The sequence below is a fragment of the Dendrobates tinctorius genome, unplaced genomic scaffold, assembly GCF_039654945.1.
Source record: "Dendrobates tinctorius isolate UK_male_01 unplaced genomic scaffold, ASM3965494v1 ptg000173l, whole genome shotgun sequence".
NCBI lineage: Eukaryota > Metazoa > Chordata > Amphibia > Anura > Dendrobatidae > Dendrobates > Dendrobates tinctorius.
Window position 1 is genome coordinate 1,706,815 of NW_027361840.1, and position 23,110 is coordinate 1,729,924.

The 23,110-nt window shown below is 46.0% G+C and overlaps 1 protein-coding gene across 1 annotated transcript in view; it reads right to left on the minus strand.

Annotated features, from left to right (window-relative positions):
• Positions 1–20,763: 20,763 nt before the first annotated feature.
• Positions 20,764–23,110, minus strand: part of LOC141053987 (uncharacterized) — a 98,231-nt gene continuing 95,884 nt past the window's right edge. The window contains exon 5 of the mRNA XM_073551130.1: positions 20,764–20,954. Coding sequence (XP_073407231.1) covers positions 20,764–20,954 — 191 coding nt within the window. The remainder of the gene's footprint in view (positions 20,955–23,110) is intronic.

A 23,110-nucleotide genomic window follows, 5' to 3' on the forward strand; every position in this document is an offset into this window, starting at 1 on the left:
TGACAGAGGGCGGGGCTACCTGGACTGACTGGATAAATACTGAGGTGAGCTTCTAGAAGCTTCAGTCAGCCAGGGGAGCTCACAAAGAAGCAGGGTCTGTCACACAGAGGAGACCCCTCAGAGACTTTCTGACGGCAGAAAACGGTAACGGGGGGTGACCCTACAGCACATTGGTCACAGGCAGAGACGGCCTGTGAGGGTCTGGTGTACGGTGGACTTTGTAGGGTGAAACGCCGTGGTGGATTGGCCTAGGGCAGCCACGGTGGATAGAGCCACGAAGTACGCCTGATGGAGAAAGTGAACAAGTGAAGATGCCCGGGCCTGTCTGCAGTGGTAAAACAGTGTAAACCATCTGTCATAAATGGTGCTGGTCGTCGTAAGGGCGGCCAATAAAAGCAAACCCTGTTGAATACATTTCCTGCCTCTGTCTCTTGCCTGTGGATGTCAAGAAGCGGGTCACCCCCCATTCCTGTGAGTACAGCACACCTCCGCCGCCTACCAGCCACATCTCCTAAATACCCACAGCACGCTATCCTCCGCCCCAGCCTGCCACCAGTCTCTGCATTTGCGCTGCTGTTGTGTGGGCCTTGCGCCCATGTAGGTCGCCTTTAGCACATGGTGTTGGCTGGCCAGGACCACAAGTTCCACAGATTACCATAATACAGGAGACATCTGTTCAAACATGGGGAATTTACTGAACTTGATATGTACAAGGGATAGCGGGTGCACAGCCTTAAGCAGGGTTCTTTCACACTGTATCCTTCCTCTGTTGGCTACTTCAGGGCTCTGCAGCTTATCGTTTCGCCTGTATGTCACCATAACCCAGCTTCTAGGCCGCAGTCCTGATGAGCGAGTTTCTTGCTACTCACCCATCTGTTCTACGTCCTACCACTATAGACGTTCTGGATCTACCACTCGGAACCCCCGCTGGTCCCACGCTCTCAGTCCTCCTTAGGTCCATCACATTTGGCACTAGCAAGCTCTCAGGTTTCTAGTAACTCGGCGTCTCATCTGATATCGCCTTCAGGAAGGTCTCTCAGTAGCTCTCTTTACGATCTCACTATTCCTCACTCCAGTCTCTTCTCTTCCAGCTGTGGATCACTCCTTGGCAGCAATGCACACTTCTAACAACCCCAAATCTAACTCTATTCAAGAAGCACAGTCCTGGTGTAAGGAGGTGGCAGACACGCTCCCCTGCCTTCCCTCTCTCCTTCCCTGTATGTGGTCATTTATGCGTGTTGTACTGTAATGTTTGCTATGTATATTAATGCATGTGCTGTGTTTGCCATGTTTTAATGTGTTACCAGTGTACCATGTAATATATAGATGTGTTTGGAGTAGGGAAAGATAGGGTTAATTTAGGGGACTGAGCCAGCAGCCTCCAAGCTGACAGGAAGTCCCTGTCTCCAGAGCAGAGGCAGGGCAGGCATGCCTGTGGCAGGATATGCTCTCCTGCTGGGAGCTTGCCTTACCCCTGAAGTGGACAGAGCAGCCAGGGGACCATTGGGCAGCATTCACAAGGACTGTATACGTGTCCTCTGAGAGACTTTCAGCTTCTGGGATCTCCCTGGGAGTTATGGACTTTGCTGCTGCAGCCATTGCTGTGAATTGGAACAAATCAGAAACCATTATCGTTTTGTTTACTACACCTTCATTAAAACCAAGTTGCCACTGTTGGGCCCTAAAGAGTGTGATGTGTGGTGCATCCATTTTGGCATGGAGTGGAGCCATCCATCTGAGGTAACCCACTGTGACCTGGGTGTGGGACTAGGACTGCCTTTTCATGTGCAAGGGGCCGGAGAGTGGACTGACTATGCCTTAGTGGACTCGCCCGCGACTACCACCATGTACCACCATTTTACATTTGGCGTAGTCGGCAGGATCGATTCAGCAGCCCTGAAACCCCAAGACTGACAAACAGAGAAGGATACGGGTCTGTGACCAGGGTGGGAGTAGCTGAGATGGCGTTCCCTGCAACTTTCCCAATTGGAACCAGACGAGAAGCTGAAAGTGATTTTGAGATGCTGATGGAGAAGACTCTCGAGCTTTGTGAATTGTTGTCCATCGTGAAAGAGTTGACAATGATTTTGAAATGTTGACCGCCGTGAGAGAGTCAAAGATGGCAGCTGACACTGACTGTAAAATGGTGCCGAACACTGGCAAGATGACAGAGGTCAGTGGCGTGGAAATGACGGAGGGTGCCGCCTTTCGTTGGCGTCATGCCAGAGATTTGGCGCCAGGAGAGAGAAGGCGGCACCCCATTGTGATGGATGCCCACCCAAAATGGGTGTGGGTGAAGAGAGAGTTCCCTTCCTCGCAGCAGAGTCTGGAAAAATGGGTGGAGCAGCAGGAAGTGACTCCACCCACGAACGGGAATAGTCTGGCAAAGAGAGACTACCTGTTAATGGAAGAAATGCCATTGCTGGACGTGATGGAGAGGCGCAGCACATCTTTCCATGGTGGCATTGGCCATCAGGACTGGAGGCGATCCGTGGCCTGGGCAGAGATCGGCCTGAGCTTTGAAGCCTGGTGGAGGAGTTTGAGGAATGGCATCCTTTCCGGCAGTCAGACAAGCGGCCAGTAGAGAATGAGGAACCCGCGGAACTGGAGAAGCGGAAGGAGCCCGGAGGACATTAGAAGCTGCAGGGTATTTGCTGCGGTCACCATCCCTGTATTCCATGGCCACGCAGGAGGACTGTCACCATGTAAGGGGGTGAACAGGAATAGTGCCAGCAGACAGAAATACGCTCTGGAGCCGGAACGATCAGGGCTGTCACCACTGTTGCAGGGGGGTGACTTGCCTGACGTGCCTGACTTGCCTGGGCGGGAAGAGCGCGAGCACCTGACCGAAGGGGGCATGGGGGACTTAAAAGGAGAGGAGCGCGGGAAGGGGAGAGACTTGGCGGGAAGGCGACTGCAGAGCAGGACGAAGGTTGACTCCCTCTCCTCATCTACTGCCACTGAAGCCAATCCTTTTCAGACTGTTCCCTACTTGAGTACTGTATCCAGTTCCTCCCCACGTACGAGACCCTTAACGGGTAGTGCAGCAGATTTAACGACCTTTCCTAAAGGCTGTGACTCTGTACGAGGCCTTGTCATACCTGCAGCCTGTACGACATCATGCTCCCGGCGTGTCGCGTCACGCTTCAATGACCCACAGCAGGAACTTTATCCGAAGTTTAATGGACCCAAGTTAAACGGACCCAAGACCAACGCAGCGGGATACTTTGGCACGGTCAGGAGACAGTGCATCTCATTTTTACACCACAAAGGCAAAGACTTTGTTCATGGACTACAACGCTGTTGGGAACTGTACCAACCGTTCTCCAATAAGATCTTCAATCGATAAGTCCTTATCTTCACTTTTACTTTTATTGTGTTTATTTTATATTTCACTGCCTGTCTCAACACCTCCCTGCGCGGAAGATTTCCTTGAACTCATATTCAATAATTGCCTTAGTAAACCTTGTTAACCCCTTCTCTGCCTCCTGCTGTTCACTGCATCCGATGAACCTCTTACAAACAGATGCAGTGGCAGTGAGTAGGAAGTTTCTGTCCGAACGACCTACCGGCCTGACCACTGTTTCTTCACCCTCTGTGGCTCTGTCATCCTCTCTGGTCGCGCCCCGTCTCCACCGTCATCCCCGTTGTTGGTGGCACCTGTTTCCTCCCGGCCTGCACTTGTTCTGGCCGGTGCCAGTGCTGCGTATGTGGAGGAGCCCCGGAGGTCCGTTGCAGAAGAGGTTCAATGGATCCAGAGTGTGATCCGGGAAAAGAAGCGACAGGAATGCTGCATTGTCAGAGACTTGAAGCGCCCCGGCGGGGGAGTTGTAGCTGGCTAAATGACCAGCGGAGTGGTCTGGCACCTCGACTTGGCCAAAGGATATGGATTCATTCAGGAGGCCCAGACTGGAGAAAGGGTCTATGTGAATAGGCCTATGTCTAGGTAATATGATGACGATTATGATAATCCTAAAAATTGAATAGGATTATCATTATCATCATATTACCTGTTTATGGACTTTTGTATTTTGGTGCTTTCATGTCCGGGGAGCTGACCACATTATGGGGTATGTATCACATGATCTGTTTTTAAATGTTTTTAATCTTTGGGTGTTGCGTTGACTCTAATAAACTTTGCACTTTTGAATATTTAATTGGTGGTCCCAGATATGTAGCATGTTTCTTGGCTCTTCTTTTCACCCCCTGCTACATTGTTACACTGTCTCTCTCACTAAGTCCTCCCCTTGCGGGCAAATCCCAACACTTATAGTGGGGAAAAAAGTATTTAGTCGCCACCAATTGTGCAAGTTCTCCCACTTATAAAGATGAGAGCGGCCTGTAATTGACCTCATAGGTCGACCACAACTGTGAGAGTCACAATGAGGAAACAAATCCAGAAAATCACCTTGTCTGATTTGGGAAAATTTATTTTGCAAATTATGGTGGAAAATAAGTATTTGGTCATTAACAAAAGTTCATCTCTGTATTTTGTTATATATCCTTTGTTGGCAATGACAGAGGTCAGACGTTTTCTGTAAGTCTTCACACGGTTGGCGCACACTGTTGATGGTATGTTGGCCCATTCCTTCATGTAGACCTCCTCTAGAGCAGCGATGTTTTGGGCCTGTCGCTGGACAGCACGGACTTTCAAATCCCTCCAAAGGTTTTCTGTGAGGTTCAGATCTGGAGACTGGCTAGGCCACTCCAGGAGATTTGTTGCCCTGGCGGTGTGTATATACAGTATATACACACACATAAATGCATGACATTATTCACATGATGTGCTTTGTGCCTCCAGGGAACTGGATCCTTCACCCAGAGTTGGGTACAGAGGATCTAGACTTCGGGCCCCACCTACTGGAAAGACACTAGAATGGGGTATCCTGTAGCAAATATAACATTTATTGAAGGACAGGAATCTACAGTACAAGTAAATTTCTGTAGATTATTGAATGGTTATTGCAAAAATCAAAATCAAGCATCCAGACTCACACAGTCAGATAAATATATTTGCTTTATACCCACAAACACACCAGATAATACCTGTACAGAGGCAGATAATTGTAATGATTTGTGAATTACTTTAAAGAAACCCCAGATTACAGACCAAAGATTACATGACATTGAAGGCGATGTATTAGGTACAGACCCTATGGCTATGTTCACATGTTGCGTCGTTTTTGCAGCATTTTTTTTCTGCACGCAAAACCTGCTCTCTTGGCATTAAAGAAGCAACTACAAAATAACAGATTTTGCTTCGTTTTTTTGACGCGTTTTTGCTGCGTTTGTCTACTGCGGTTTTGTCAGTGTTCATTTGTCTCTTGTGAATGCTGATAAAGTTTAGGGCAGAAAAAAATAACCTAATTCAACTTCAGCAGGCTTTGGCAGCAAAAACGCAGCAAAACCAGACACCTGCGTCATTTTTTTTAGGCGTTTTTGCAGCATTTTTGCACTACCCATTGCTTTCGAAGGGTGAAAACCGCTCCAAAAAAGCTGAAAGAATTGACATGCTGTATTTTGCAAAAATGCAGCTCTTTGACAAAATTCAGATTAAAAAAAAATAAGGTGCTTGCATGAGATTTCTGAAATCTCATAGACTTTGCTGGTACTGTAAACGCGGCTGAAAATTTGCCTTAAAAAAAGCTGAAAAAATGCAACGTGTGAACATAGCCTATCGGTCACTTCTCCATAAAAGTACAAAAGCCCCAAGCCAATAAGATAAATAAGAAGCGAAAAATGGAAATCCCTGGTGGAGCAACTTTAGGATCCTTATGACCCACAGTTAGGTACACCTGATGTATGAAGACGAACTGGCCCTAGAAATTGGGTACGATGAAAAGAATTGGTGCTTAGATCAGATAAGATACACAGCTAAGAGCCTAAATAAAAACAGCTCTTACCGACCTACTGAGGGTAAAGGCAAAATCCCTGCTCTTTCCACCCATGAATAAACCAGACGTCCCACTCCAGGTGATCGCTTAGGCCTCTTTCACACATCAGTTTTCCGCCGTCAGGCGCGATCCGGCTATTTTTACGAAAACCGGATCGCGCCGGATGGTCATGCGTTTCGTCCGGTTTTGGCCGGATCCGGCAATGTGTCGCAATCCAGTGTCTGGAAAAAACGGCAACTGTAACGTTTTTTGTCTACGGCGAAAAAGCTGTACACGCTGGATCCGGCGCTTCCGGCTTTTTCACACAATGAAAGTCTATGAGCGCCGCAATGTGCCGGATCCGGTTTTTTGGTCTGCGCATGCTCAGTAGCCCTGCCCACAGCAAACATATATAAAACCATGACTGTGGGACCCTCAGCCACAGCCAACATGCCACCCAAGAGAGGAGCCAGCCGCAGGAGATGGCAGGAGATAACTGCACCACCAGCACCACCACCCCAAATGGAGCGAAGGGACCATGGTGACCATGCGGAGGGGAGTCCACCAGCAGATGACAGACGGTAATTATCAAATCTCCCATTCCTCAAAACTAGGGCCATGGAATATCAATATATTCAGTGGCCCTTTGTTTCTCTTTATTCACCAGCAGAAGACGCCCTATTGATGCAGCAGCACCGGCAGCACCAGCAGCAACAGCAGCAGCAGCAGCAACAGCAGCAGCAGGAGTGGAGACTGGCCAGCAGGAGGACACCACATCTTCTTCTGGGAGCCCTCCCTCACATCGTCAGCGTTTGACGGTAAGTTTGTATTTCCAAAATCCATCATCTCTGTAATATATGTCTATTCATTGGCTTTTATTTCAAAACAGGAATCACAAGCTGAAGAGGAACTCCCAGATGAAGAAGGAAGGGGTGGACAGACACCTGGAGTGGGCTCACAATTGGTAAGTTTCCTGCATCAAATACAGAAACACAGCATCACACTACACACAACACATTGAAAACAATGTAGCGCAGATATCACACAGCAAACACATATGCCTACATCCAAACATAATTTTTTTGCTTTTCTTTTCTAGTCTTCCCAATCTGGTGCTCGGCCAAGAGGTCCTCGCAGTGCCTCCAAGGGTCGTCGGCGACAGCGACGCGGCGGTCACCAGCGTGTAAGTATAATATTTTTGCTTTGTTTTTTTTTGCACTTTTTATTTCATTTCTTTAAGTCTGGAGGCTAATTATGCTATTTTTCTTTTTTTCTTTAACAGCCTTCACAGCGTGCTCCCTACTCTGACGGTGAGGATGGAGGGATTGATGTGGACCACCTCATCGATCTTGTTAGAGAAAGAACCGCTTTGGAATATGGCTGACCGCCGGCATGCTGATCTAATTGTGACCCGACGGCTCTGGGAGGAAATCTGTTCGCTCCTTGTGGACCGCTGGGAGGACCTTGATGCTCGGGCCCAGATTCAAGAGCGTAAGTATATACAGTTTCAGCTGCTTGATGTCAAGCAGTGTTTCCCGAACTCCAGTCCTCGTGGTACCCACGGGTCATGTTTTCAGGCTTTCCTTTTGAGCAACACTATGGAAATCCTGAAAACATGACCCCTGGGGACCACGAGGACTGGAGTTTGGGAAACACTGATGTTGTATACTAACCACTTTGTGCTTTCTTGTTTCAGGGGAGAGAATTGTGAAGCGGTGGCGGTCTCTGAGGGATCGTTTCAAGAAGGAGTTCAATAAAGAGATGCGGGCCCCGAGTGGATCTGGTGGACGCAGGAGCAAGTACAGGTACGCCCGAGCCCTGTCGTTCCTCCGGGAGACAATGGTCACCAGAAGGTAAATATTACACACCCCATGTCAAAAAATAATTTTTACATGTCTAATTTTTTTCAGCCAGCGCCATGCCATGTCACTATATTAATTAAATTTTTTTCTCTTTATTCCACAGCACGGTGACCAGCACTCGGGAGCCTGCACGGTTGGACCCTTCTGCAGCGATCCCTGAGGAGACCGGCACAGAGGGACACTTCAAGCACCCCGGCACATCTGCACCTTCCCAACCTTCCCTCACATTCGATCCATCTCTCCCATCCACCAGCGCAGGAGCATCATGGCCACCTACATTACATGAAGCTGCTGGTGAGGAGAACGCTTTCCCTTTACCCCACCCTTCTGCCCCTGCCACCTCTAGTACACCTGCGGGTACTGGGCGGCAGCGGCAGAGGGGTCAGGAAAAGAGCTATGCCCCAGAGTTCTTGCATCTGAATGCATCTTTCCAGAACTGTCTCAAAGTCTTGTCAGAGCAAATCTCCGTAGGCTTTCAACAGCTCAACTCCGGCATTCTGGAGTTGAAGACACTTCCGCAAACAATGCATTCAGAAGCAAGATCTTCTCCAAACCACACCTTTTTCAGGTCTGTTGTGGAGCGCATGACAATGCTATCTCCTACCCAGCAGATGCATGTAATGCATTCGTGCCACGGTGCTCTACAGCAGGTTACCTCCCAACCTCCACCTCCCACCACAGTAGTTCCTCGACCTGCACCCCCTCCAGCCACTGTCCTTCTTCCCCCTCCTATTCCTTACCAGCCACCTCCTCAGTACCAGACACCTACCCAGTACCAGCAACCTCCCCAGTACCAGCAACCTCCCCACTTCCAGCAACCTGCCCCTTACCAAGCTCCTTCCCCGTACCAAACTCCGTCCCCCTACCACTTCCCAACCACATCATCTGCTACTCCAGTCCCTGCCCAACCCATCACTCCACCACCCACCACCTGTTCTGCTACCCACATGTCCACCCATTCTCTTGCTTTTTCCACCCCTTCACCTCTAACTGTTCCTTCCCCACCACGATCCCAGTCCTCTCTACACACTCCCAGTGTCGAAGTGTCCCGCAGCCCCTCCAGCAGTATTTCCACCCCACACTACACTAACTTATAAATGTGTGTCTTCAAATAAAAATGAAAATTTTTTTGGGACATTTACAGTTTAATAAAAAACAAAAGTTTTCAATAAAAGTTAAATTATTGGTTTACACTGGTTGTCTGTGTTTTATTTCTGCGGCAAAATATGGTTTAAAAAAAGGTTAAGTACAGGGTAGACAAACTGTCAAAAGGTATACAAAACAAGGTACATAACAGTGGGTAAAAGGTCATTAAATTTTACCTTTTGCCCACAGTTGTGTTCCTGGTTGTGCTTTACACAAAGTATTTCACCTTTTACCAAAAGTTGGGTATCTTGTTGGCGATTTCCTAACAATGTACACAACTTTGGTTAAAAGGTGAAAGACTTTGCCTAACACACAACTGTGGGCAAAAGGTAAAAATAGTTAAACCACGACAAGATAGACAACAAGATAGCCAACTTTGTTTGGAAAAGGTATATACTGTTGGTACAGAAGGTACACAACTTTGGTTAAGGGCAGAAATTTATTAAACTCTATCATCCTGCCAGTCTATTCTGCCTTGGGGTGACAAAGTATTGTGCAAAATTGTCCCTCATTCGTGACACCGTCACAAAACTTCGATTGGTAATGTTGTGGTAATCTTGCAAGGTGCTTTCTTCCGAGTCCTCAATGGAAATGGGTTCCTTGCACATAACAAAATGTAGTACCACGCAAGCTTTGATCTCCTCGTCCACAGTTTCTGTCTTGAGGTTGATCGCAGTCAATAGGACCCGCCATTTGGCTGTCAGAATACCAAAGGAGCATTCCACCATTCTTCTTGCTCTTGTTAGGCGGTAATTAAAAATGCGTTTTGTTCTTGTCAATCCTCTGCTACAGTAGTGTTTCAAAAGGTGTTCTGACAGCTGGAAGGCTTCATCCCCTACACAGACAAATGGCATAGGGGGACCAGATGTTTGCGGCAGCGGTCTAGGTGGTGGGAACTGGAAGGTGTTTCCATATAGTTTACGCCCCATGGCAGACAGTTTGAAAACTTGAGAGTCATTGGAGCAGCCATAGGCCCCAATATCAACAGCAATAAATTTGTATTCGGCATCAGCGATGGCCATGAGGAGAATGGAAAAATATTTCTTGTAATTGAAATATTCCGATCCCGATCCAGCTGGCTTTACAATGCGGATATGTTTCCCGTCCACAGCGCCCAAGCAGTTCGGAAACTGACATATCTGTTGAAACTTTTCTGAAATTTCAATCCACCTCTCTGTTGTGGGCTCTGGTAAAAACTCTTCAGCTAAGGAGTCCCACAGTGCACGGCATGTGTACTTCACTATTCCAGATATGGTGGAAATCCCGAGTCTGTACTGGAAATGCAGTGACGAAAGGGATTCTCCAGTTGCAAGAAATCTGTGGGGAATTAAAAAACAATAAATTAGTTAAAAATCACAGCATTGCATACCAAAACTCAGCTCTAACACTTGGAGATACAAACTACCACCAACAAGATTGCAGTGAAAGTGTGCTCTGATGCGAGCATATCCAATAAATGTGTCTTACCTTAGAGTCACCATCAGATGCTCTGCGGGTGAAACGGAGAAGCGGCAATAGGTGTCCGCTTTTCTTATAAGGTGTGCAATGCGCTCCACCAAGTAATCAAAATTCTCCATTTTCATCCGAACATATCCCAAAAATTTCTCCGGGTTTCGTCTAAGGTCCATGCAGAGTGTAGAATAGACCCCACGCGTCATTCTCTTGGCTGTGATGGGGTGGATCCGCAAACGGCGTCGCTGATGCCTGATGCACTGCTGTCTCGCTCTCTCCTTCTCCAGAACAAACACACTCAAACGGTTCACCTCCGCTGTAAAATCCAACAAATTCTTCAAAATATTTGCAATCACAACATCCATCTTCGCCAGTCACTTGCTCTTCTCTCCAGCCTGCAGTTTCTCCTCTACAACCTGTCAAAGATGGGCTGTAGGAACACGGTATATATAGATTTCAGCAGCCAATCCCGTTTCAAAACCCCCAAGGGGTGTTTTTAAAAAACGGATCCAGCGTAATCCGGTGGGAAACGGATGGAAAAACGGATGAAACGGATGAGACGGATCCGGTTTTTTGTCTGATGACCAAGACGGATCCGGCAGAAAACCGGATCCGTCACATCCGGTTTTACATAACATTTGCCAGATCCGGCGCACCGGCGCGATGCCGGATTGCGCCTGACGGCGAAAAACTGATGTGTGAAAGTAGCCTAATCTGGGCAGCTAGACTTGTTTGTGCTCCCAGCTACTGGACTTGACTATGACAAACTTCAAGGGGACTCATGAGCAGAAAGGATCGACATCTCCGTACATGAGAACCACACCAACATCTGGACAAACCAGACTACCGTGAGAGAAGACATATGGAGGTTATGTGGTCATGGTAAGATAAGGGCCCTGTGGGCGTGGCTGTGGAGTCAGTAAGCCAAACCTGTGACTCTGACTCCAACTCCGACTCCACGACTCCGACTCCCACATATATTGCTTATATTTAAGTGAAAAATTTATTGTAGTACAATGTGAACATCAGACATTAAATCATTTTTATGATACAATAATCAAGATATTTAGATAGAACATAATATTTTTTGGAATACAACTTTAGAACACAAAAAACTGTAATAAATTGTAAATATGTAATACACTATTTAATATCGATTACATATATATATACAGTATATATATAACACTATGTAATAAACTATAAGTGGCAAAAAGCAGTTTTCAACAAAAACATACTAAATAGCATTTGTGCAGTCTATGAATTTGTTCTAAGAAATAGAATTGCCTCCATCAGATCCTCCTTCATAGATGACCTCACATCTGACCTAATAATTTTAAGGCTAGAGAACAACCTCTCTACACTAACTTGGGTTGGAGGCAAAGACGTAACCACATGGGCAATATCTCTAATAATTTCCGGGTATAAAGGAATTGCCTCATGCACAGTCAGTTTTGATGAATGGTTGAATTTTTCTATTTCTTTGCGAGCAAGTGAAACATTTTGCTGAAATATGGTCAATCTGCTTGCTATAGGAGACGGAGTGAAATCTTTTTCCTTGCGGCAATGCTTTGCCTGCTCCATGTCATCCAAATACTTGTCAAAGTCAAATCTGATGAGGCTGAAGATATGGCAGCAGTAGCACTGTCAGGACCCGAGTCCTCTTGCGCCTGGCAGTCCTCCTGTAGGCCACTCTTCCTAACTGTTACCTCAGGCAGAGCTTCTTTTCCTTTAGTAAGCTGTTGATTATTAAGCAGTATACGATAACTTGGGTCCACATAAACAGCTGCCAGAAAATTTTTATTTTCCAATAGCTGTGTCTCTCTCCGTTTCATTGAAGCAGAAATGTCGTCTGCGATTAAACAGCAAAATAGCAAGTTCTTCCACTCCCTCATGAAAATGCCAAGAGTTAAATCCTCAGCTTGTAATTTTTTAGTCACGGTAAATGGGTAATTAAGCAATTCCTTCAATTCAGCCACCTGTGTCCATTGACCTTCATTTAGGGTTACCTGAGGGTTCGCCATATCTATAAGAAACGGTTTTAGTTCAAGCAATCGCTCAATCATTAAATAAGTGCTGCCCCACCGAGTGGCTTGATCAACAATTGCCCTTTTCCAGAACGTCTCTTCAAGATGGAATCAATTTTAGGGGTTCTGGCGGCAATAACCAATTTCCTCACTTTTCCAATCAGATTTCCAGCATGTCCCTCTTGCAGACTCTCTCTTATTGCCAGCTGCAGCGTGTGCACAGCACAGCGCATGTGATGAATAGGAAAGTGTTTTGAAGCAGCTTCAACAAGATCATCAATTTCTACAGCATAATTTTGCTGTTCTTCTGTTGTAATATCTGTTTGTTCCTCAGTTACATGAACAGCACTGTGGCCTTCCATCTCAAACATACTGAATCCTAAATGTTCCTCTAGCTGTTGTTCATTATTCTCATTCATCAGTGTAATTGTACTTATGTTTGAAGCATTGTCCGTTACAATAGCAAGAACCTGTTCTTTTTTGAGTTTGTAATCTTGCAGAACTTTTTCCACTAAGGCCTGGAGAAACTGGCTGCTGTGATGAGCTTTAGTATCTGTTACTGCCAGCGTGTTGGTAACAATTTTTGTTGTCACAAACATATCGAACATTGTTGGCAAAATAGTTCACTCTGTGACGTGTGCAGGCGTCCATTGTAAGAAACATGAAGCGTCTTTTGAGAGTCTTTTTAAGATCTTCCTTTTGTTTAAGGGCTTCTTCAATCACTAATTTTCTAATACTTTCTCTTTCCAGAGAAACACCAAGTTTGCGGCCATTTCTCCATTAAGAGCTATAAAAGCTGGTCGTGCAAATAATGATAATGGTACACCGTCCTTCACAACAAGCTGGAGGAGCTGTCTGTTAGACATATCTGCTGTCATTGTTACAGTAACTTTGTCACTTACAAAATATCTTGTTAATGATGTTTTAGACGCTCTTTCCTCATCCTTTGCCTGGCAGGAAGTGTTAGTCTGTGTGCTACCCGGCTTTCATTCTTTTTGGTACAGATAAGATATGGATAGACAGATATGGATATATAGATAGAGCAGATTTCTAATCTGCTTTTGATATTGAAAATATTATCTATGAGCTCAAAAACCTTTCAGGTGATCGGGTGTTTTAAAATCTGATCTGCTTTTGCAGCTGAAAAATGTATCCACAAAAAACGCAGCAAAAATGCTGTGTGTGAATCTAGCCTTAGATCAGGAATAGAACAGCCATTTATAGGACATTTCATAACTTTCCCAAATTCCTATGAAAAAATATTCAGCACATCCTGCATTGAACTACTGTACCCAATTTATTATATATTTTAGGAGTCGGAGTCTGTACATTTTATACTGAGTCCAACTCCGACTCCGACTCCACCAAAATGAGCACCGACTCCGACTCCACGACTCCGACTCCACAGCCCTGCGTAACACTGAAGGGGAGTGTGCCTTAATCCAACTAATAAAGCCCTGACACCTGCCGTCTACATGGAAAAGGTTGGAGAAAGCCCGAATACATGCCAGCGCAAGAAGGGAGTCTCCGAAACGATCCTTTGACTCTAGCATCTATGTGTATGAGACTGGATTCCCCCGAGGAGTTCCCAATGAATTTCAATCCAGTAATCAAATAACAACTGGGTGGGAGTCTACAATTCAGTGGGTGACCATAAATGAGAATGCTGATTGGATAAACTACAGGGTGGGTCATTTATATGGATACACCTAAATAAAATGGTAATGGTTGGTGATATCAACTTTCTGTTTGTGGCACATTAGTATATGGGAGGGGGAAAACTTTTCAAGATGGGTGGTGACCATGGTGGCCATTTTGAAGTCGGCCATTTTGGATACAACTTTATAAATGGCCCACCCAGGTCTATCCATAAAAATGGCCCACCCAGTACACCTACTATGAGCAGCAGAGATCTGTTCATTACAGCCGAGATGCTATTAAAGAGAAAGCTGAACAACTGGAGCCCACCAGTCTGATGGCATGGCAGAATAGGATGGCTCTATATATGTCGCTAGTAGACATGGAAGGTGTCTGTTACATGGTTGTTTTATTTTGGCATTTTTATTCCCAATAATACAGCGCCAAATGGAAGTATAACCAAGGCCTTGGAGGCATAGACAGCACTTTCTGAAGAATTGGCTGACAATTCTGGCTGTAATGGGTGGCATGACACTGATTAAGGAATGTGCCTCTGACTGTAGCGCCCCGCTATCTCATACTCTGGGTTAAGAGTTAAGTGATGTCTGACCCTCTTATCAAACTGCTGCGTGCCAGTGTGGCACAGGAAGGTGCTCTTAGTTCAGGGCTTAGTACTCACCTTCCATCCCCTGCCGAAGCAATACCAGGCCGGTGGTCTACAAGGCGTTCTCGTCCTCTTGTTCGTCTCAGCCCCTTCCCCTCTGCTTCTCTTACACGAATGCAGTGCAGACAATGGGGCTCTGCCCCCCAATCCTCTGTCCATCATTCCTCCACCCATACCTCTTACTCCTCTGGGTGTCGGGTGCTTACACGCACTCTGTGAAGATGAGGTAGCTCCGACAACTTCCTCCACACCCACACTCTGCTCCTCTGTCTGCTGGGCGACTACATGCGTGCCAAACAGGCAGTGTTGCTCCGCCCCCTTTCCTGTTATGATTGAGTCACCGAGGAGCAAAAAACAAAACACAAGCTCAGCCCAGAAAATCAGAGAGGTTGGAAGCTAGCGGATTGCAGACCCCTAATCCTATAACACAACTAGCAGTAGCCATGGAGTGTTCCTACGGTGATCCTAGACACCTCGTCACAGCCGGAGATCTAAATAATCCTAAAGAGAGAAAAGGGAAAAACTGACTGCCCCAGAGCAGACCCCAAAGCAATAGGCAGCCCCCAACATATAATGACGGTGAAACGAGATGAAAACACTAACACAGATAGAAAGATAGGTTGAGCAAACGATGGGGCCCAAGCTAACTAAAAAGGACAGGACAGAAAAGCTGCTGTCTGCAATCCGAGAAAACCCTGCTAAAAATATTACCAACACAACTGATAAGCAAAAAGGACCCTGAAGTCACTAGACTTCAAACCCTATGTCAGCACTCAGAATATTCTGAAAGCAGAGCAAAAGAGAACACTGATCAAGGAATAAGAATCCAGCACACCTCCGGCCGGTGATGGCTGAACTCAAAAAACAAGGTAAACAAAACCAAAACTAATAAGTTCAATAGCAGAGCAAAAACTTATCTTTGGGAAGCAGGAATCAGACTGGACTCCAAGAATCCAGCAGAGAAATCACCAGCCACTCAGAAGGGCGTCGGCTGCCTTATATCCAGTCTGATATTCCTGTTACCCAGTCACAATCAACCTGATCAGGTGTTTGTTTTCTTTCATCCAAATCAGCCTCACTACCTTCCTTCACCAGAAGAGGGAGATCCTCGGACACAAAAGGTGAATGAACAGATGAGCTCACACCACTTTCCCCCATCCAGTCCCCACATGTTGGCATCCACTGTCCTCAGTGTGTGCGGCACCATTAAAGAGACGCCATCAATAACCCTACAGCAGACATTATATATTACTCCTCAACCCCCATATGGTGAGCAGATGGTTTCCAGAGGCAATACTTCTACCTCTGCAAAGGAGCCTCCTGAACCACTGCAAATAAATCCCCAGTTACCAACAAGTGGTGTAATTCCTCCTGCTGGTGTTGTACCCAGCACTGCTGAATTTAATAAAGAGGATACTGAGGTCCCTGTAGCTCCTACTTTGCCCCATGTGGCCTCTGCTGTTTTGGCCACAGCCATGTCACATGGAGCTGAATCAAATAGGGGTTGAAGGCGTGTATCCAGCTCATTCTCGTCTGGGTCCTCATACCGACGCAGCAAGCGTTCCAAGCATGTGCGTCAGATGTCCAGATCTAACAGGAGGGGCTCCTGGTCTTGGTCCTCAAGATGGTGCTCTCCCTTATCATCGGAATCTTCGAGGACATCTGCAAGTCCCGCTCCCCGGTCTTGTTCTCGTAGGGAGAGACATGAGCCGAGGGCTACATCCAGGGCTTCCTGCCTGGCCGATCTGGGAGCATCATCTAGTGATCATCCATTAGCAGGAGGCTGCATTCCCAGATGGGACCCTGAACTAAGGTGACCTCACCACTAGCACCGTGAGAAAAAGTCTCACTGTGCAGCAATGAGCTCAGTGAGTTCATCGCAGTTCACAGTGAGAAATTTCAGTGAGGTCACTGCATATCAGCCCGGCTGGGATCGCAGCCTCAGTGAACTACGGTAACCTCCATGACATCACCACTAGTCACTGGTAATGTGCTCGCAACAGCTCATTCCTCAGTGGTTTTATGCTTGGGCAGCCGCATCTTGGCATTGTCCAGGTAGAAAACTATCGCACACATGGATTACAGCATGGGACAGAACGTTGGACTGGTGTAGGATATGGTTGTTTTTTACTTTTGTTTTTTTTACAGGAAACCATGGCTTCAATGAAATGGGTGTTAGGTGAGTATTTTTGTTGTTTATTATTTTCTGTTCTTTTACAGGAGGTGATGATTTCAATGGAATGGGCGTTAGGCGAGTATAACTGTGTTTGATATTTTTAATTAAAAAAGTAAAAAAGTGTGCTCTTTTCAAATAGAGGACATTATTCTTTCTGTGTGTTCATTTACAATATCACTATAGGATTAGTAATGGATAGGTGTCTTATAGACACCTCTCAATTACTAACCCGTCGGATTGATGTCACCTGAGAATATAAAGATGACATCAACCCCACAATTATGAACCCCACTTGCCACCGCTACAGGGCAAGTGGGAAAAGCTGAGCAAAGCCCCAGAATTGGTGCATCAAATAGATTAGCCTTTTCTGGTGCGGCTGCAGGTTGCTATTTTTATGCTAAGGGGGGGCAATATTCATGGCACCTTACCAGCCTGAGAATACCAGCCCCCAGCTATCTTCTTAAACTTGGCTGGTTTTCAAAGATAAATTTTAAATTATTTATTTAAATAATAATTTTAAAAAAATGGCGTGAGACCCCTCTATTCTTGATAACCAACCTTGATAAAGCTGACAGCTGAGGGTATCAGCCCACAGCTGTCAGTATTGCCTGTCTGGTTATCAAAAATACAGCGGAACCCATGCCATTATTTAATTTGTTTTATTCATAGCGGAGGCACCAGCTGATGAACTCTCCAATCAGCTGCGCCTACTCACTGTTATCAGCAACTGCAGATGTAGACTGATGGGAGTACTAGTCCCATCAGCCGACGTCTGTGACAGGAGGTAAAATGTTTACCTCTGGTCGCAGCTGCGGTCTCACACTGTCATATGACAGTGTGGGAACCGCAGCTCTCTGACTGGTGGTATTAATCTTACCTCTGATCAGAGGCAGTGTTTGCCGCGCAGTCATGCTCATGACATTGTGGCAAACATATGGTGTTTGGGCCCGTCATTCACGTGAATGGGGTCCGGGTACTGTTCTGGTACCTGAACAAAACTTTTTTAACTGTTTGGCCAATCTTGTCGGACCCAAAAAACAGGGGTTCACCCATCACTGCTTGTGTTGTCTCCTTGCTAGCAAGCCAACAAACAACCTTGCGCTTAAATCAGTTGATGATTTGGGTCCTGACTTGATTGAACAAGTCTCACGATTCGACTGGCGACTGACCTGGGACCAGGGGCACCTTTCCTGGCCCTAACACTAAGGGGCATCCTAGCTCGCCCTATTGCCCAGGATACTTCAGATGGCAAAGATGCCGGGGCCTCCTCCCTTGCCTTATCTCCTAGATCAGCCCTTAGTCTGTCCATTTCCCCCGCACAGGAAGAAGGGCGCTACTGTTCACCGCAGTACACCAACCCGACAGACAGGGTAACAAGACAAGGGTAAACTGAAAACTCCACACACACAAAATATACACTCACATATAACAGAGGTATTCACCAGGGTGTGTAGGGAGGGGGAAGAAAGCAAAACAGGGAAGGATAAGGAATTACCAAGTGTACAAACAAGACAACAGTCGCTTATAAACTCGTCCAGCACTACTTCTCAAAACTAACTTCTCCCAATCCAATGTCATGCAGTAATTGCTAACTCTGATGAGGATTTGGTAATCGAGCCCAGATTTTATAGGGAGAAGGAGTGGCTAACCGAGCACAGCTGAATGCCGGAGTTTCCAACATGGCTGATTAACCCATGTTCTGCTGGAAGAAATAAACATGTTTAATACACTGGAGAAGTGCTCCTTCTCAGCTTAGTAGGAGCCACCAGACGTCTTCTGGCTCTGCTCTGTTGTGGTAAGCCCTTGACAACAAGTTTCCGTAACACTCAGCACAAGAATATTTTTATATATTCTGTTCTTGGGAAAACCCCTTTAACCGTGAGGTTAAAGATATCAGAATCTTCTAACCATCTAGTGTGTACGAGGGGCGATCCAAAAGTAATGAAATCGGTTATTTCTATTGCACACAGAAATTAAAATAAAATGTTTTCTTCTCTCTTGGGTACCCACTAGTCCAGGAAAAAAAAAATCACTTAAATAGGCCACGATTCCCGGGAGCTACATTCATTTGAATATGAACTGCCAAGGAGTGAACATCAAAATGGAAAAAAACGAGCTCAGAGCTGTCATCAAATACCTCTGCTTGAAAAAAATGTCTACCAAAGACCTACACAGCGACTTGGTGGAAACATTGGGGGACTCTTCTCCATATTCCACAGTTACACGCTGGGCCAAGGAATTTAAGCTGGGAAGAACATCGACGGAAGATGAACATCGCGAAGGACGCCCATCCACGTCCCTCAATGAAGAAAACGTGAAAAAAGTTGAAGAAGTTGTGTTGGCAGATCGAAGAGTGACTATCAGGCATGTAGCTGAGGTCACAGGGATCTCATATGGCAGTATTCAAAGAATCCTTGAAAAAGAATTGCATATGAGAAAGGTCTCCGCGCATTGGGTGCCATAAATGTTAACCGACGAGCAAAAGAAGAAACGAGTTGACATTTCAATAGCAAATCTCGAAAAGTTCCAAGCAGACAAGGAGAATTTTTTGTCACGTTTTTTGACCATGGATGAGACCTGGATCCACCACTTTGATCCCGAAACTAAACAACAATCGATGACATGGAAACGAGCCGACAAAACGACGCCGAAGAAATTCAAAGTGTCAAGCTCAGCAGGGAAGGTTATGGCGTCCGTTTTTTTGGATACTGAAGGAATAATTAAGGTGGACTATTTGGAGAAGGGAGCCACTATTATGGGCTCCTACTACGCAGAACAAATAAGAAGATTGCGGGAGGCTATCAAGGAGAAAAGGCGCAGCAAACTGCGGGCTGGAGTGCTGTTTCACCAAGATAACGCACCGGCTCACAAAGCTGCAGTTGCCATGGCTACCATTCAAGAAGCGGGCTTTGAACTGGTGGAACACCCCCCCTATTCACCAGATCTAGCCCCCAGTGACTTCTTTCTCTTTCCTCGGCTCAAGGAACACCTCCGGAGCAAGAAATTTGCCGACAATAGCGACGTGATAACCGCTGTTGGGGAGTTTTGAGGGTCAAGATCAAGAATTTTTTTCGAAGGGAATTCTAAGTTTAGAAAAGAGATGGACTAAATGTATAGACTTGTTAGGAGACTATGAAAAACAAAAACAAAACACAAAACAAATATCCTGGAATAAAAAAAGTAAAAAAATATATTGCAAAAATTGCATGAAGGTAGTAATAATAGTAATAATAAGGGTATTTAGTTAACATAATTTTGATCAAAATAATGTAGAAGCCATCCCGCCACGTCACGGCAACCCTTGTGGGACAGTCCTAACTCTTGTATTTAAAACCGTTAGGAGACTATGTAGAAAAATAAAACATTTTTTTGACTATATTCATTGTGTTTGTTATTGATTATCATTACTTTTGGATCGCCCCTCGTATGTGGTAATCTTCAATCTCTCCCTAAAGTCTGGATTCAAACGTCTGATGCTTTTGTTTTCTTGGATATTAAATCACTGGCAGAGAAGTCTCAGAGCAGATTTCTTCTCTCCCCATATAAAGAAGAGATAAACCTATGGCCGAATGTTAACTTCTATGAAGTAATCGGAAGAGACAGCTGTGAGCAGACTCCGGTATAGCTGTGTCTACACGAACATCACTACATACAGTATGTGTCTAATAACAGCTAATGGCTCCATAGTCCCAAAATTGGACACATCCTCATCGTCATCAGTAGTGACAGTAGATGATAGAGAGATCGGCTCCGGTCACGCTCCTCACCACCATGTTCTCGCTGTATCTTACACCCATATTATAGCTGCACTGCGGTGTTATCATAGAGCACTATCACATTATCACCAGATATCACCTGTATTTATCTGAATGGGGAAATCTACGGCTGAAGAAATGGAGAAAACACAAAACATAAAACCTCCAGCTCAGAACTGTCCGGTTTGGAGATTGAGGAGAACGTGACTCTTCTCTGCTTTATTTAGTGATGGCTCCTCACCGGGGTGGTTACCTGTGGGACCGTCCTCTGTGCACCGCTCACCACCCCGCACATCACACTCTTCTTTCTCCATTACGGCTGCAGAACTAAGATTCATCAGATCTTCACCAGATTTCATAACTGTGAAAGAAATAATAGAAAAGTTATAGATGGAAAGAAAAGTCAACATAACTGGAGAAAAAAGACAATGGACCGCACATCTAAAACTAATACAGGTGCTTCTCATAAAACTAGAATATCATCAATATGTTAATTTATTTCATTTCTTCAATACAAAAAGTGACTCTCCTATATTCTATAGAGTCATTACACACAGAGTGATCTATCTCACGGGTTTATTTCTGGTAATGTTGATGATTATGGCTTACAGCCAATGAGAACCCAAAAGTCATTATCTCAGGAAATATTGTGGTATTTCCTGAAGAAGGAGTCATATGGACTCCGAAACGCGTTGAATAAACCACTATTTTCTTCTTCACTACGTCTGGTTTTGAATTTGCTGGCAGTGCGGATTACAATCCACAAATCTTCCTATATAACAATTCTCTTATGGTCGTAGGCCGACCCGTGGAACTGCAGCAGCCGGCATTATACGCTTGTGAATACACTGACATCAGGTGAGCAGCTCTTTGTAGGTATGTTTTTCTTTTAAATTGTGAGATAAGACACTATCTGCGCTTTTTTCCTATAAGTTTTATTACTAAAAATGTGGTGGAGTGGACCGCTGCTGGAGTCATTGCTTCAAGAGCCGCCACACACAGACGTGTCCAGGACATGGGCTACAAGTGTCACATTCCTTGTGTCAGCCACTCATGACCAATAGGCAACGCCAGAAGCGTCTTACTTGGGCCAAGGAGAAGAACTGGACTGTTGTCAGTGGTAACGGAGTCTGGAGGAAGAGTGGAGAGGCCACAATCCAAGCTGCTGGAGGTCTAGTGTGAAGTGTCCACCATCAGTGAGGGTTTGGGGGCCATGTCATCTGCTGGTGTAGGTCCACTGTGTTTTATCAAGACCAAAGTCAGTGCAGCCGTCTACCAGGACATTTTAGAGCACTTCATGCTTCCCTCTGCCGACAAGCTTTATGGAGATAGAAATGCCATTCTCCAGCAGGACTTGGCACCTGTCCACACTGCCAAAAGTACCAATATCTGGTGTACATGTGGCGCCCCTGAGGCTCAGTCACCACAGAGGTACTGCACCTCCTCCTGAGGTGCGGTGCCCCACCATCCAGGTAAGGTGGAGACTCCCAACCACGCTCCAACACCTGCACCCCACAACACAAAGTAGTGTAGCAAAGCACCTTCAGCGGCTCCCTGCTTGGAGTATAGCAAAGCACCCATTGGTGGCTCCCTGCTTGGAACATGAAACGTGCTTGGAGGTGGGTGGAGTTAGTTTATATTACAAAGAGCGGGAAGAGTTTAGGAATCAGTCAGTCATTCAGTCAGCCATGCAGTCGGTCATGGAGTGATTCAGTGATTGGGATGCAGAAGGACAGAGAGTGAGACAGAGAAGATCCCCGGGAGAGGGATGGATGAAGGAAGTGCTGCAGCAGGCCACAGTGACCTGGGTCTGCTGGCACAAGAAAGAGACATAGAAAGGAAATCTGATTTTTCCATAGAAAGAAAGGATTAGTACGGAATGTGAGGAGTAAAAGAGAACAGAGGACGTGGGTTAGAGGAGAACCCTTCCTAGAAGTTCTAAGCGCAAGGCCGGGGCCCGGTCCCTGAGGTTGTGTGGATACTAATGATCCTGCAGCAGACACCGGAGGAGTAGAAGTTAACAATACTTTATTCCCACATCAGACTTGGGGGCATAACAGCATCAGAGAAGTGAGCCGGGGCTAGGAAGCAAGGAGTCCCCGAAGCAGGCTACAGCTGTCTGCCGTACAAGGAAAGTTCATAATAACATTGAACACTAGGAACTCCAGTGTAACTCAGTACTAGGAGTACTTCATTTATAGGCGCTATAAGAGAAGACGTTCAGAAAGGCACATGTTGGTGGAGTGTTGGAAGGGAGCATTCCATCCGGCCTGGAGGTTGACTGAGTCCCTGACCCGGAGGATACAGCACGGAGGCAGGCACCTGTTTGCACAACAGACTGTGTGTAAAGCTTTGGAACTACATGCTCTGGTGTCCTCCACTTATTCCTGCACCAACACACCCGGCACTGCTACATCTTGGTGCCCGACATTGCCTCACCTACGCCTTCCCTTTGTCTCTACATCTACACTGCCCTGGGACTACAGCTTCACCTGTGGGGAGCTATAACATCTTTGC